Here is a 16892-nt window from a genome sequence, read left to right as displayed (position 1 = left end):
CTGTAGTCCCAGCTACTCAGGAGGCTGAGACAGGAGAATGGCGTGAACCCGGGAGGCAGAGGTTGCAGTGAGTGGAGATTGCGCCACTGCACTCCAGCCTGGGTGACACAGCGAGACTCCATCTCAAAAAACAGAAACAAGAAAGATGTTCCATACTCATGGATATGAAGAATTAATACTGTTAAAATGGCCCTGCTGCCCAAAGCAGTTTACAGATTCAATGCTATTCCTATTAAGCTACCAATGACATTTTTCACAAAACTGAAAAATACTATTTTAAAATTCATATGGACCCAGAAGAGAGCCTAAGTAGCCAAGGCAATCCTAACCAAAATGAACAAAGCTGGAGGCATCACACTACCTGACTTCAAACTATACCACAGGGCTATAGTAACCAAAACAGCTTGGTACTGGTAAAAATAGGACAGACACACAGACCAGTGGAACAGAATAGAGAGCCCAGAAATATGGGTGAACACCTATAATAATTTGGTCTTTAATAAAGTTGACAAAAACAAACAATGGGGAAAAGACTCCCTATTCAATAAATGGTGCTAGAATAACTGGCTAGCCATATGCAGAAGATTGAAACTGGACCCTATGCTTACATCATACACAAAAATCAACTCAAGATGGATTAAAGAGTTAAATGTAAAACTTAAAACTATGAAAACCCTGGAAGACAACCTAGACAATACCATTCTGGACGTAGGAATAGGTGACAATTTCATGACAAAGTTGCCAAAAGCAATCGCAACAAAAGCAAAAATTGACAAATAGGATCCAACTAAACTAAAGAGTTTCCGCACAGCAAAAGAAACTATCAACAGAGTAAAAAGACAACCTACGGAATGGGAGAAAATATTTGCAAGCTATGCATCTGACAAAGGTCTATTATCTGGCGTCTATAAGGAACTTAAACAAATTTACAAGAAAAAAAACAAAAAAACATTTTTAAGTGGGCAAAGGACATGACCAGACACTTTTCAAAGGAAGACATACATACGGCCAACAAGCATATTTTAAAAAGTTCAATATCACTGATCATCAGAGAAATGCAAATCAAAACCACAATGAGATACCATCTCACACCAGTCAGAAGGGCTATTATTAAAAAGCCAAAAAATAACAGATGCTGGCAAGGTTGTGGAGAAAAGGGAATGCTTATACACTGCTGGTGGGAGTACAAATTGGTTCAACCATTGTGGAAAGCAGTGTGGCAATTCCTCCAAGAGCTGAAAACAGAACTACCACTTGACACAGCAATCCCACTACTGGGTATATACCCAAAGGAATATAAACCGTTCTGTCATAAACACACATGCACACATATGTCCACTGCAGCAACATTCACATTGCCAAAGATATGGAATCAACCTAAATTCCCATCAATGGTAGACTGGATGAAGAAAATGTGGTAGATATACATCATGGAATAATATGCAGACATAAAAAAGGAGATCGTGTCCTTTGCAGGGACATGGATGGAGCTGGAAGACATTTTCCTTAGCAAACACAGGAACAGAAAACCAAATACCGCATATTCTCACTTATAAGGGGTAGCTAAATGATGAGAGAACGGACACAAAGAGGGGAACAGCAGATACAAAGAGGGGAACAGTGGACACAAAGAGGGGAACAGCGGATACAGAAGGGGGAAGATCAGACACAAAGAGGGGAACAGCAGACACAAAGGGGAACAGCAGACACAAAGAGGGGCCTACTTAAGGGTGAAGGTTGGGAGGAGGTAGAGGAGCAGAAAGTATAACTATTGGGTACTAAATTTAGTACCTAGGTCACATAAATATGTACAACAAATTCCTCTGACATGAGTTTATGATATAACAAACCTGCACATGTACCCCTGAAAATAAAAGTTAAAAAATAAAAATAAAACTTACTCCTTAATGAGGATAATGTTGCCACTGGCAGGGAAAGTGTTAGGAACTAAAAGGGAGTTCTAGGTGCTAAAATGTTCTACAATTCATCAGGGTCTACATGGATGTGCTCAGTTTTTTGTTGTTTGTTCATTGTTTTGAGACATAGTCTCGCTCTGTCGCCCAGGCTGGAGTACAGTGTCATGATCTCGGCTCACTGCAAGCTCCGCCTCCTGGGTTCACACCATTCTCCTGTCTCAAACTCCCAAGTAGCTGGGACTACAGGCGCCCGACACCACGCCTGGCTAATTTTTTGTATTTGTAGTAGAGATGAAGTTTCACTGTGTTAGCCAGGATGCTCTCGATCTCCTGACCTCATGATCCACCCGCCTCGGCTCCCAAAGTGCTGGGATTACGGGCATCAGCCACCATGCCCAGCCTTTTAAAAATTCATTGAGGGGTACACTGATGTGTACTTTTCTGTGTTTGTTATATTTCAACACATCTTAAAGAGAACTCCTTTAAAACTTTTACTAAAGACATTTTTACTTCAGAATTTACAAAAGAACAAAAAATAAATTTAAATGCCCCATAATCTCACTACTCACGGCTGACTGCTGGGTTTTTTTTTGAGACCAAGTCTCACTCTTGTCCCCCAGTCTGGAGTGCAATGGTACGATCTCGGCTCACTGCAACCTCTGCCTCCTGGGTTCAAGTGATTCTCCTGCCTCAGGCTCCCGAGTAGCTGGGATTACAGGTGCACACCACCACGCCCAGCTAATTTTTTGTATTTTAAGTAGAGACAGGGTTTCACCATGTTGGCTACGCTGGTCTAGAACTCCTGACCTCAGGTGATCCACCCACCTCAGCCTCCCAAAGTGCTGGGATTACAGGCTGAGCCACCACGCCCAGCCGACTGCTGTGAATCATTTTAGAATCTAAGCTCCCACACTGGGAGGGAGAAAAGGCATAAAGGAGGAGGTGGTGTTGACTGTGTCAAATGCTGATAAGTCAAGACTTTTGGTAAGAGGAACAGACCATTGGATTTAACAACATGGAAGTCACTGTGAGCTGTTTTGACTAGAGCTGTTTTGATGGGATGATGGATGCAAAGGTCTGACTGCAGCTGACAGAAGGAAGAGTGAGGGATAAATTGGAGGTAGCAGATATAAAAGACCCTTGCAAGGATGTTGCCAAAATAAGTTGCAAGGAAATGGAACAATGGTATCAGTATCCTAATCTTTCTTTTTTTTGAGATGGAGTCTCGCTCTGTTGCCCAGGCTGGAGTGCAGTGGTGCAATCATGGTTCAATGCAACCTCCTCCTCACAGGTTCAAGCAATTCTCATGCCTCAGCCACCTGAGTAGCTGGGACTACGGGCACACGCCACCACACCCAGCTAATTTTTGCATTTTTAGTAGAGATGGGCTTTCACCAGGCTGGTCTCAAACTCCTGACCTCAGGTAATCCACCCACCTCAGTCTCCCAAAGTGCTGGGATTACAGCTGTGAGCCACTGCGCCCAGCCAAGTATCTTACCTCTTACGTACTACTATACACACAAACTAAACCTAAAAATTTACAAGTTAACCACCTTTATCAAAATCCTGAAAAACAGTACTTCCATTGATACTTGTATTCCCTGGGAATAAAATAAACTTTCTTTTAACGTGGCAAGTCAGATACCACCTTTATCAAAATTCTGATAAAACATTACTTCAGCTGATACTTGTATTCACTGGGAATAAAATAAACTTTATTTCAACATGGCAAGTCAGATACTCACATTCAAAGAGGGAAACACCTGTGAATCACTGTTGCAATCTAAATTTTCATTTTTTGTTGTCCAACAGTTGTCATTCTTCAAATAATGACAAAAGTCTTCATCAACACTAAGTTTATGTTTTTGGGACAGCTCCTATATAAGGTAAAATTCTATGTTATAATTTATTCCCACACTTCTTATCCTAGAATATATATAAAAGTTAATGTCTAAATAATACCAAAAGTTATATTCAGTTTGAAATACCTGGAAATATGAGGTAGAATAAAATACCAAATAAAAACTGTTTTGAATATAATTTTAATATAATTGAGATAATCATAATCTTTTAGCCATTCCAGTGTGTTCAGATACAGTAACACATGACACAAGCATACTCACAGTAAGAAAACTGACTAAGATACTACAAGGAAATAGTTCCCAGAGAAATAAAACATACTTTGTTCTGGGGCTACTTGTATTTTATCCCATGTGTAAGAGATTTTACAGAGAAAGAAAGCAGCATTCAACTACAAAAAAAGAGAAAGCAAACAGTAAGATACAGCAAAGGTAGCTGAGTGCAGAGGAGACGCTCATTTACACAACTACCTGAGGTTCCTGGCATCCTTGAAGGGATGAATGAACCAGGCTCCTTCATGGCAGCTCCCAGTCATCAAAAAAAGTGGAGTTGGCTCCCACAGACCAAATATGGGACAATTTGAGCCAAATAAATAAAAACAGTAATAGATTATAACCTATATAACAAAGTAAAAATCAACGAGTCCAACCTGATGACTGACAGGTAAGACAGATTGGTTAGGGGAGTAGAGGGAGTACATCCTTATAGTAGAATGTTAATAAATGAAGAAGAAAGTATGGAACTAGAAAATCACCATTCAGCAATCAGCATAGTAATGACTGACTCATCAGGCAAGAATCATGAAAGGATGCTAAAACAAGTGGCTGACGGTTTGATGAAAACTACAAGATATTTACATAGATTCAAAAGTATTTCCTCAAAAGTTGTTGTTAATAACAAAGAGAAAAGTAGTAACTTTGGAATGGAAAAATCTTGCAGACACCTCCTTGACCAACTGACCAAATTAACATCACCAAAAATGAGACAAATCAGTATTCTGTGGTGTTCCTGCCAAAAATATGTAACTTGAATCTGATCATGAGTAAACATCAGAAATATTCAAATTGAGGGGCATTTTGCAAAAATAAATGGTTCGTACACTTCAAAACTATCAATGCCATGACACACCAAAAAGGGGGGAAAATCCAGATTATCAGGAACTAGAAACAAAAACAAGGAAAGGAAATGAAATGTGAACCTGAATTGGTTCCTGTACGGGGGGTGGGGTGTGTGTGCAGGGGGGCCTGCTAAAAAAGACAATATTGGGCCGGGTGCGGTGGCTCACACTTGTAATCCCAGCACTTTGGGAGGCGGAGGCGGGTGGATCACCTGAGGTCAGGAGTTCAAGACCAGCCTAGGCAACATGGTGACACCCCATCTCTACTACAAATACAAAAATTAGCTGGGAGTGGTGGCACGTGCTTGTAATCCCAGCTTCTCAGGAGGATGAGGCAGGAGAATCACTTGAGCCCAGGAGGCGGAGGTTGCAGTGAGCTGAGATCCCGCCACTGCACTCCAGCCTGGGTGACAGAGCGAGACTCTGTCTCAAAAAAAAAAAAAAAAGAAAAGAAAAAGACAATATTGGGACACTGGTGATTTTTTTTTTTTTTTTTTTGAAGACAAGGTCTCACTGTCTCCCACGCTGGAGTGCAGTGGTGCAATCACAGCACACTGCAACTTTGAACTCCCGGACTCAGGGGATCCTCTGGCCTGACCCTCCCGAACAGCTGGGACTATAGGCACATGCCACTGTGCCTGGCTAATTTTTTAATTTTTTGTAGAGACAGGGTCTCACTTGTTGCCCAGGCTGGTCTTTAACTCCTGGGCTCAAGTAATCCTCTCACTTCAGCTTCCCAAAGTGCAGGAGTTACAGGAGTGAGCCACCCTGCCCCGCTGCAAAATTTTAATAAGGTTTATATATAATAGCATCATATCAGTGTTAAATTTGAATTCTATCATTATGCTGTGAAAAACATAAATGAGTATCTCTGTTCTTAGGAAATTTACACTGAAGTATTTAGTGTGAAGGTGCAAAATATTTAGAGATAAAGCCAAAAAGGCAGTGTTCAAGGAAAATGGCATGGTTCAATCCAAACAGAAATATAATACTAATGAAAATATAGAAAGCCAGCCACAATGGCTCACGTCTATAATCCCAGAGACTCTGGAGGCTACCTGAGGCAACCTGCCAGGAGGGTCGCTTAAGCCCAGGAGTTCAAGGCTGGAGGGAGCCATGATTGCACCACTGTACTCCAGCCTGGGTGACAGAGAGAGATCTCATATTTATATGTATATGCATATACATGTAGAGGTATATGTACATATATATGTATATGTATAGGTATATGCATATATACATATATAATTTTAAAAAATAAAAATATGGAAACCCATATATTATTCAAGGTAGAAGCCAAACAGGTAACAGAGAATCTGAAAAGGAAACAATCCCAAGCAACCATCATGAGAATCATGAAGAGAAACATCTTGCTGAGAGCCCACTGCACATCCCAGGAGGCAGAAACCCAGGCTTCAGAGGCAGGTGCAGGAAAAGCCCTCCTCAGCACAGCCACTTTCTCCTTCTCTCTCAGTCTCCTCTGCCTTTCCCCAGATACCTCCTTTCTTCTCCTCACCTCTTTCTGCGATCTACTTGTGCTCACTAAATCTACTTGTACTCAATACAGTTCTAGGTTCCCTATAATTTTTTTAAAAGTGACACATTTACACTTCTTTCGCAAATTAAGCATTTATTCGTATGTACAGCATCTTTATCAATGACTCCTACGAGCCTGCATTTAAACATTTACTAACATTTTTCATAACATACAAGGCAACTAAACGCTTGTAGTCTTCTCAGCACGTAACTTGGTTTATTGCCATAAGTCCCAAAATTAATCTGTGGCACTTCTAAAACTATAATCTCTATTTCTAGCCTCCTCACTTGATGAGCTAATAAATCTTTATACTCATAATTTTCCTTCATAGCTTTATATACGTTAAAAACTTGTGTTTTACTTACTTCCAGATTAGAATACTCATTGTGACAGGTATGATACTTCAAATGCCACATTATGGTAAACTTCACAGGCCCAGAACAATGGAATGACTTAACTGTTTAGAAAAAGAAAGTCTCGTTTTACATGAATAATACATACACTCTAATATAAACTTAAGATTTTGAGAATGCAATTAAAAACAGGCTACTTTAATGTAACAATGAGTAAAACATTACCTAATTTCTCCAAAAAGTCAGTGTAAAATGAGACAGATAAAATTCATTAAATTGTTATAGTTAACCAAAAGCTGCTGTAATTCTGCTCATTTCATCTATAAGTCTAATATTAAATAAACTGAGTGGCCTGATATGCTAAGTCACTGCTTATTTCACTCTCAAACATTTTTCTCGCTTACATATTCATTCAAAATATACTGAGTGAGCCCCATCCTGCGTGCCAGGAAGAGCTATGACGGTAAACGAGAACAATGCCTGTCTCTGACTTAAGAGGTACTGGCGGAGAGTTTTAACAACTAAACAGGCACTTTCAGTAGTCGCAGAGGCTGTGACCTGTCAAGGCAGCACTGAGCAGGTCACCTATCATAGCCCAGGAGAGCATGAAGAATGGGTTCTGGGTAAGCTAGGTGGAGGAGGAGACCTGTAACTTGAAGGAAGAGCAGGAGTTAGCCAGGTGAAGACAAGGGTGGACCATACATGTAAATGCCCAGGCTGAGTGAAGGCATGGCATGAGTGTGACCCCTGAAAATAGTCTGCTATGCTTAGAACACAGGCTGGGGAAAGGAGAAAGAGTTGAAGCTGGAGAAGAGGTGCCGGGGAAAATTCATGAGGTCTTATGCTCTGCTGAGGAGTTTGGCCTTTCTTTCGAATGATCCAGGTAAGAGGGTGATATGAATAGGCCGACTGAAAAGCATTAAGTCTGGAGTTAAGGAGAGCTCTGCCGGGAACGTCCTCATGACATGGCAGCTGGCTTACCCCAGAGTGAGTGATTAGAAAGAGAGCAAAGATGCAGCCACAGTATCTTTTATAACTTAGCCTCAGAGGGGATGTGCCATTATTTCCACCATGCTCCATCAGTCACTCAGACTGATTTTAACTCTGATAAAATGTGTTAGAGGACTACACAAGATCATGAATAACAGGAAGCAAGGATCATTGGGAGTCATCTCAAAGGCTGATAATGATGAAGAGCAAAACCAAACTGAGACCAGAGATTCAAGTTCAAGAGACTGAGGCTGGTAGATTTTCTGGGGGCAGTACCCAAGAGCTGGAAGCTATATAGAGAAAGAGAAAGAGAAGTCTGCTTAGTGATACCCTGGAGCTTCTGGCTGAAGGGCAGTCTGCCCATGCGTGGGAAGCCCAACAATTCTCAGAGCTCGCATAGAGCTGGGAACTATTGGAGTTTCCACTAGCCAGATTGGAGAGGCCTCAGTAAATATACCAGGTATTTGGAAGACAAGCAGAAAGACCACACCACAGAAGTACTGCTAAGCTTGCCCTAGACAAAAGGCTACTGCAAAAGAACTTAACAAGAAAACTGGAAAGCATCAAACAGACCCACGAGGAACTTATATGTCTGCTAGAACAAAGCTGTTAAAGGACTACAACGTCCTCCAGCACTCGAGAATGTAAAATTCACGATCTTGACCGACCAAACAAACAAGAAGCCTGCTTGGATTTTGATTGGGATTAAACTGAATTTATAGATCAATCTGGGGAGAACTGACAGTATGATGTTTGCTACAGATTTTTCATAGATGCCCTTTCTCAGGTTGAGGAAGTTTCCTTCTACTTCTAACTTTCTTAGAGTTTCTATCATGAATGGGTGTTGAATTTTTTTCAAATGCTTTTTCTGTATACTTTGAGATGATCATATGGTACATGTCTTATATTCTGTTAATATGGTGAATTACATTGAGAGATTTTTTTAGCACAGGCTCCACATGACTTGAATGAGACAGCAGAAAAGAAGTTGCCTTTAAAAAGCCAGATATCTGATCTCCCAAATGGCATGGACATATATCCAAGGGACCAGTCCTTAGCTTTATAAGCACTAAAATCTGGCTCTGTGAAAACACAGATTCTCATCTCACCCTTTCCCGATGGCAGATGTATAAATGAGAATGCTCAATTACTCACTTCCAATGAACAGAAACTGTAAACTGGACTAGTAATGATCAACTCTTTCCCTTCAACAGGCCTCCCTGGAGGCCCAATACGGATGAGAAGGTGATTTGGTGAGCATGGCACCAGAACAAAGAGGCTCAGGTGGATGCTATATCCACACCTGCCAATCCCGTGTCATAGCTGTGGTCACGGTTCAAGGAAACCTCTCTCCCAACAATGCTGATGGACATGACCAGCATTTGCCTGACTAAACCCTAGTTTTATTATGCTCTTAAATCCCTCATGCTGTCCCATCCTTTCTTTAGGTAAGTTAATAACAATGTCTTGATTGTAGTCTACCCATAGGTTGATCTCAGGCATTTATAATGATTTTTAAAAATCAAATTGTTTCAGTGGCTGACATTACTTTTTTTTCCCATATAACTTTTTGTCAGCACCAGACTGAGGTTCTTTTAAATCCTCTTTGTCTAGACTTTGAGACATGAATTCATTAAATAAACAGATGCCAAAATTTTTTTCTTACTCACCTTGGACTTCAGTTTCCTCTCACCAAGCTCTTATCACCTCTGATGATTGATATTACAGAGCTGCTTTAAACCACCTCTGCTTTCTAGCTGCTGGCTAGCCTGACTTCCCTCAGGAAAGACCCATAACAGGCAGAATCGCCCCCAACAAATGAGGAGAGCATGATCTGTTGCGTGAAAGAGGAAAGAGGCATGGCTTTGGATCCTGTAGAAGCCAGTTTGCTCTACCCAGCAAAAAACTGCTCCTTATCCTGAGACTTTAACTCTGGCAACCAATTTTCCTAGTTAGGTTACTGGAAACAATAATAGAGGAATTGGGCCACAGTGAATATGATCCAATGTAAATCCAGTGAAATTCCTAAAAAACCTTGGTAGTTCTGGTATATCAGTACTGACACAGAAAAGACAGTCCCTACCTAATGAATATTTTAACTTTTATCAACCTTAAAACTCTAATGAAAATGTTATCCAGCAATTTTTACTTCTTACAAGGATATGTACATTTTGAAAATTTTCAAGGCCATAATGGGTTTATCATAATCATGACATTTCATATATTCATAAAAACAATTTATCCAGTTTTAAAAATCTGATACTCAAAGTCAAATTTCACAAAAACCAAATGCTTTTTTGCTTATTAGACTTTAATTATAATTTTCATAAAATGATTCATATTACGTTTTCTGAAAGAGGATCAGAAAAATCCATTCTTGTGGGCCACGCACAGTGGCTCATGCCTGTAATCCCAGCACTTTGGGAGGCTGAGGTGGGTGGATTACCTGGGGTCAGCAGTTCAAGACCAGCCTGGCCAACACGGTGAAACCCCATCTCTACTAAAAATACAAAAATTAGCCGGGTGTGGTGGCGTTCAGCTGTAATCTCAGCTACTACGGAGGCTGAGGCAGGAGAATCACTTGAACCTGGGAGGCGGGGGTTGCAGTGAGCCAAGATCGTGCCATTGTACTCCAGCCTGGGTGACAGAGAAAGACTCCGTCTCAAGAAAAAAAAAAAAGAAAAATCCATTATTGTATTTTGTTTTGTTTTTTGTGAGACAGAGTCTCACTGTTGCCCAGGCTGGAGTGCAGTGGCGTGATCTCGGCTCACCGCAAGCTCCACCTCACGGGCTCATACCATTCTCCTGCCTCAGCCTCCCAAGTAGCTGGGACTACAGGCACCCGCCACCACGCCCGGCTAATTTTTTATATTTTTAGTAGAGATGGGGTTTCACCATGTTAGCCAGGATGGTCTCGATCTCCTGACCTCGTGATCTGCCTGCCTCGGCCTCCCAAAGTGCTGGGATTACAGGCGTGAGCCACCGCGCCCGGCCTCCATTATTGTAAAGAACCAAGTCCTGACTGAAACAAAACAAAACCTTAAAATGTTAGAACTACTTAAAAACAAAACATTTGCTTAGTTTATTATATATGTTATATTCATTTACATGAATGCATTTGTTTATATTACATGTTGTTTATATACATATATATATATAAGTATTTTATTATTCCTCTTCATTTGTTTTTGAGACAGAGTCTCACTGTGTCACCCAGGCTGGAGTGCAGTGGTGCGATCTCAGTTCACTGCAACCTCTGCCTCTCAGGTTCAAGTGATTTTCCTGCCTCAGCCTCCCAAGTAGCTGGGACTACAGGCGCCCACCACCACGCCCGGCTAACTTTTTTTGTATTTTTAATAGAGACGAGTTTTCACTATGTTGGCCAGGCTGGTCCTGAACTCCTGACCTTGTGATGTGCCCACCTTGGCCTCCCAAAGTGCCAGGATTACAGGCGTGAGCCACCGCCCCCAGTCTAGTATTTTATTGTTTCATTATACTTACCAGATAACTTGATATCTGTAGAGTTAAACATAGTTTTCCTAAATATCAAAGGTCCTGATTTCTAAGGTGAAAAACAAACACGGGAAGATCTTGTTAGAAAGTTTTTTTCGCAAGTGTTTTACCCCACAACATATAGAGTTCTAATCCTTGCACTCCTCTCTCTGACAAGAGTATTTTTTTAACGTAAATCTGATCACATCACTAACTTGCTTAAAACCTTGTCATGATTCTACTTCCTGCAGTTACCCTGAGGATCAGGAGAGCTCCGGCCTCTAGCAGACTTAGGGCCAGTGACACATACGAGGTAAAAGATGCTGCCATTGCAGGATTAGTACTGCTCAGACATGACATGAACTGCCTGCATTTGCATGCTGCTCTCCTGGTGTCAATTTGAATGTACTTTTGATAAGGAACTGTCCCCCTCTCCCAGCTCCAAGTCGTTATGGTTTACCAGTGCAATTACAACAGACCAGAATTCATACTGTAGCCTACAGGATCCTGAATAATCAAGGCCCCACCCACCTCTCAACTTTCCAGTTCCTGAAAAGCATGATATTCTTTCCTGCCCTCAAGATTAGTGGTCAACCTGAAAAACTTACTTAAAAATCCTTCCTTTCGGCCGGGCACGGTGGCTCACGCCTGTAATCCCAGCACTTTGGGAGGCCAAGGCGGGCGGATCACAAGGTCAGGAGATCGAGACCATCCTGGCTAACACGGTGAAACCCCGTCTCTACTAAAAATGCAAAAAATTAGCCGGGCGAGGCGGCGGGCGCCTGTAGTCCCAGCTACTCAGGAGGCTGAGGCAGGAGAATGGCGTGAACCCGGGAGGCGGAGCTTGCAGTGAGCCGAGATCGCGCCACTGCACTCCAGCCTGGGCGACTAAGCGAGACTCTGTCTCAAAAAAAAAAAAAAAAAAATCCTTCCTTTCACTCTTTGTTCATCTAGTTGGCTCCTTCTCACCCTTCAAAGCCCAGCTCAAAAGCCTGTTCTGCAGGAATTCTTCCACTGTGGCCCATATCAGGCCAGGCCCTCCCTTATATAATCCCCAGCACCCTTTCTTCTTCACAACCTTTCCACAACTTAAATCCAATAATTAATTACTTGTTTAATGTCTTCTCTCCTCAAGAATAAAAATCCTGCAGTTAGAGACTATGTTAAATGTACAAGTGATGAGGAATTTTTTTAAAAAAAACACTGACAGGATAAGTGGTAACCCCTTCCCCCTGCCCAACACAGTTTCAACAACAACAATAAAATTCCCAACTTGCATCCCTCCTTTGAGCTCCACATCCAAATACCCAACTGCCTAAAGGACATGTACACTAGGGGATGTCCAACAGACAAGCCTGTTTTAAACCAGACACACTCCTCTCTGCTCACCAACTTTTCCTATGCCATCCACCTTGTTTGGAGGTGGTACCATCTACAGTCACCCAAGCCATGGCTCCTTACAGTTCCCCACTTCCATCACCCAATCCCCAAGGCATGCCTACTTTATCTCACAAACACTTATCAAATTCAGTTCTTCCTCTCCATCTCTGTCACCACTGCCCCAATTTAGGTTCTCTGCATTTCCTGCCTAATTTCCACAATAGCTTAACTGGTACTTCTACCTCCAGATCTGATCCTATAATTCATCTTTAGATAGCAGCCATAGTGATTAGCATTATATCTAAGATCTTTCAATGGCTCCCTCATTCACATCCTAAAGTAGCTACTGGGAGTCTGGAGGCCTAATCCAACCTATAAATAGGATTGATTGAGTCCACAAGAGGCCTTTTTTAAACTTTTTAATTGACATAATAAAAATATGGACTCCAGTTTCACTTAAAAAAGCAAGGAGCTGGCCGGGCGCGGTGGCTCAAGCCTGTAATCCCAGCACTATGGGAGGCCGAGACAGGCGGATCACGAGTTCAGGAGATCGAGACCATCCTGGCTAACACGGTGAAACCCCATCTCTACTAAAATACAAAAAAAATTAGCCGGGCGAGGTGGCGGGCGCCTGTACTCCCAGCTACTCGGGAGGCTGAGGCAGGAGAATGGCGTAAACCCGGGAGGCGGAGCTTGCAGTGAGCTGAGATCCGGCCACTGCACTCCAGCCTGGGCAACAGAGCCAGACTCCGTCTCAAAAAAAAAAAAAAAAAAAAAAACAAAGAGCTGTGGCAATTCTGTGCCCACTCTGTTAAGAGTGTATGCATAGAGTAAGCTGAAGCCAAATGGCACTTGCCCTCTTCAGAATGGGCATGCAATCTGTAGTCCACAACATTCCTCACTACCCCCTCCAGTCCTGAACCTAGCTCACTGTACTCAATGACATGACTTGCCTTGGCCAACACACGTCCTTGAGTTTGAGGCTTCTGGCCTCAGGCTCAAGGCCAAGCTCAGGCATGGAAGGCTTGTGGTGACCTAAGTCCCCTCTAACAACCCTGCCAGAAACTTGATGTAGCAGAAACACCACTAATTTCCTGCACTGCTGCTGCACTGCTCCCCTCCTCTTCTTCATCAAGGTAGTAATTATTCATCTTTCAAGACTGAGGCAGGTCTCTCCTCCAGGAAGCAGGGTTAGGTGACCCTCTTGGTGCTCCAGTAATATCTCAAGTATACCACAGTGTATATGACTATCTACTCATAAATCTGTTATTCCTATTACTGTATGAGCATCTTGGGAGAAGGGGCTATGGCTAAAATTTATCTTTGCAACAGCAATGACCAGTCTAACATATGACACACAGTGGTGCTTCAATGATTTGCTCCCTTGTACACTCAAAAGAACCATTTCTTGGCCAGGTGTAGTGGCTCATGCCTGTAATCCCAATACTTTGGGAGGCTGAGGCAGGAGGATGGCTTGAGGTCAGGAGTTCAAGACCAGCCTTGACAATATAGTGAGACTCCCCCCACCTCTACAAAAAATTTAAAAATTAGTTGGGTGTATGGCATGTGCCTACAAGCCCTTGCTACTCGGGAGGCTGAGGCTAGAGCACTGCTTGAGCCCAGGAGTTTGAGGCTGCAGTGAGCTCTGACTGTGCCACTGCACTCCAGCCTAGGTAACAGAGCAAGACTCCGTCCCAAACATACAAACAAAAACAAAGAAACAAAATTTCTTGATAAATCTGCAGTACAAATGAAAGAAAGCCCCACTCTCCTTTCCTGTTTCTGACAACCTGAAATGAGGAAAATAATAAGTCCACTCTTGGGAGAGAAGTGCTTTTAGACTTCTAGTGGCCCAGGGTCGCACAGGAGTAAAATGAGCCCAAAGATCATGCAGCACTCAAGGAGCAAACTTCTATTCCTCATACAGGAAGAAGTACACTTGGCAAAGATCTTTGCAGGTATGTTCAAAGTACACTTGGCAAAGATCTATACAGATATGTTCAAGTAATCTAACAACACGCATGCGGCTGAGTCACTTCCAATATAGTTATATTGACTATTCACTATCGTCACAGCAGGAAGCCATGAGAGTAGTTCCCTGAGTTCTACTTTTTCCCGTTCAGGAAATTAAATAATGGAGATGTGCAGACTATATAACTGGCACACAAATTAGGTCACCAATCCAGAAGAATCCTGGAGGAAATGGCCGCAATAGGTCTTAATATACCTATGAAATATACACGCTGGGTATATTTCTGGGTATAAGAAATATACCCAGCGTGTTCCTCTGAATAGCTTTGCTGTTGTGGGAAGTATTTGTAGTCTTTGGAACTACTTTCTTTTTCTGGTTAAGGAAATCAAAATATAAGTCCATGCATGTGGAAAATACCCATCCCAAACAGTGCTGGATTGGTCATCTGACCCCAGAGAAGCCGGAGATAATGCCTCTTCCAGACTTCCTGTCTCTCTTTTGCAAGACTTTCCATAATTCTGCCCCTGTATCTCTCCCACATCATCTCCTCTAATTACTGGATGCCAAGTTTTCTAATAGCCTGCCTTGGAAAGAAGAGTTTCCGCCCACTCATGCCTCCAGATTCGCCTTTCAAGCACTCCCTAATGCCACACACACACACACACACACACACACACACACACACACCCGGAACTGTGATAGGAACTGTAGAGAAATTCAGGAACTCAAGAAGAGAGAAAGAGAGAGAGGGTGACTACTGCACGTTTCCTCCTCATTTAAATTTTTTTTTTTTTTTTTTTTAAAGGAAGCGGCAGACGCGCTTTCTAAGTTTATGCAGAAACTGAAGCGCTGGCAAGTCCTCCCTGCGGCCTCAGGGGTGTGGCCACTGTGGCTGCATCCGGACAGGAAGAGTCGAATCCCAAAGATGCTGCTAGATGTGCAGAGATTCCTGATCCAGCCAAAACATGTCAGAGCAAAATGACGGCCACGGCGTCGGGAATGGTGACCTTCAGTAACAGTCCGAGCGCTCGGACCGGAGGGCCGTCCCATGCGCAATTCTGACGGCTCTTCCCTGCAGCCTAGGTCGGGCCGGAGGAGGGGCCGCTCCCGGCTCCCCGCTCGTAACAGACAAAAGGCTCCGGGAGGGTATCAGGGGACCCGGTGCTGACCCGGCAGAGGCCAGGTGAACAAGCCCGGGGTCCAGCGAAGCCCCGCGACAGCCCTGAGGGCCCGAGACGTGCCACGCCTCGGTCCCGACACTCCACTTACGTCGTTGACTGTCTCTAACCAGAGCCCGAGCTCAGGGACCGCGCGCACAGCCGCCGGGGCCCAGCACAGAAGGCAGAGGGCGACGCGCAGCAGCGGGACCCGGGCGGGAAGGCAGCGGAGGCGGCGGCACGGCAGGGGCCCCGCTACGGCGCGGCAGGCGGCGACCATCTTGACCCGGAAGCTGCACCTGGCGCTCCGAGACGCCTGCCACACCCGCACCTGGTGCAGCACCGCCCCAGGCAGGCGGGTCCGAATCCGGGACGCGGGGCTTGGACTCGGGTGTGGAGGAGGGGCTTGGGCCTGGGCGGAGAGGCGCGGTGCAGTTCTGGCAAACCGGGCCAGGACCGGGAGGCAGGGCTTAGGGCTCTGAGCCGGGCCCAAGCGTGCAGCTGGGGGAAGCCTGCAAGGCAGAGATAGGAGCCAGGACGTGGAGTTGGCGCCGAGACGTGGAGGCAGGGCTCAGGGCCTGGCGTGAGCGTGAAGATGGAGGCGGAGCCAGAGGGTGGAAGGGAGGGCTGGCAGCCGGAGCGCGGAGGCGGGGCCGGGTAGGGAGGTGCCTCCGGAGTGTGGAGACAAGGCGGGGCTCGGGATGATCGGGGCGGGGCAGGGTGGAGGCAGGAGGGGAGGCTCGGGACCAGGTGGAGTGACGAGACAGAGCGGGGATGTAGGCGGGGCTCGGGCGTGTGAAGGCGGGGTGGGAGGCAGGGCTCGGGAGAGTGGAAAGCGGGGCGCGGTGGGAGGTGGGGCTCGGGGCCAGGCTGGGTGTGGGGACAGGGCGGGGTTGGAGGCGGGCTCCGGACTGGGGAGGCGGGGCGGGGCTCGGTACCAGGCCGGAGTGCTGAGACAGGGTGCCGCAGGAAGGAAGAGCTTGGGGCCAGGCCGAGCGTGGAGGCGTGGCCGTGTGGAGGCGTGGCGTGGGACAAGGCCGGAATTTGGAGGCAAGACTGGGCGGGGAGGCGGAGCCTGAGCATAAAAGCCGGGCTGGTCAAGGAGATGGGGTCGGAGT

General features: G+C 44.6%; 1 protein-coding gene and 1 long non-coding RNA gene across 9 annotated transcripts in view; one reads left to right on the top strand and one right to left on the bottom strand.

Annotated features, from left to right (window-relative positions):
- TMEM87B (transmembrane protein 87B) overlaps positions 1-16071 on the bottom strand; it is a 61997-nt gene extending 45926 nt beyond the window's left edge. For 5 of the 8 annotated variants that reach the window (XR_010580369.2, XR_010580370.2, XM_065526801.2 and 2 more), the window contains exons 1-4: positions 15887-16071; positions 11275-11335; positions 6796-6887; positions 3662-3793 (exon numbers count right to left, since the gene is read on the bottom strand). Coding sequence is in view for 6 of the 8 variants with exons in the window: in XM_065526801.2 (XP_065382873.1) it covers positions 3662-3793; positions 6796-6887; positions 11275-11335; positions 15887-16054 (453 nt within the window). In the remaining 2 variants the exon portion in view is untranslated. Of the gene's footprint in view, positions 1-3661; positions 3794-6795; positions 6888-9443; positions 9608-11274; positions 11336-12375; positions 12489-15886 lie in introns of those variants that run through there. The other 3 variants (XM_074011258.1, XM_065526804.2, XM_065526803.2) reach the window with 3 other exon arrangements.
- A 636-nt stretch (positions 16072-16707) lies between these two features.
- LOC123568342 (uncharacterized) overlaps positions 16708-16892 on the top strand; it is a 28141-nt gene continuing 27956 nt past the window's right edge. The window contains exon 1 of the long non-coding RNA XR_010580371.2: positions 16708-16824. This is a non-coding gene — a long non-coding RNA (uncharacterized lncRNA). The remainder of the gene's footprint in view (positions 16825-16892) is intronic.

The sequence above is a fragment of the Macaca fascicularis genome, chromosome 13 (assembly GCF_037993035.2).
Source record: "Macaca fascicularis isolate 582-1 chromosome 13, T2T-MFA8v1.1".
In the NCBI taxonomy this organism is placed as follows: domain Eukaryota; kingdom Metazoa; phylum Chordata; class Mammalia; order Primates; family Cercopithecidae; genus Macaca; species Macaca fascicularis.
Note: the sequence above shows the minus strand (reverse complement) of the source record. Positions and strands in the feature narration are given on the sequence as shown.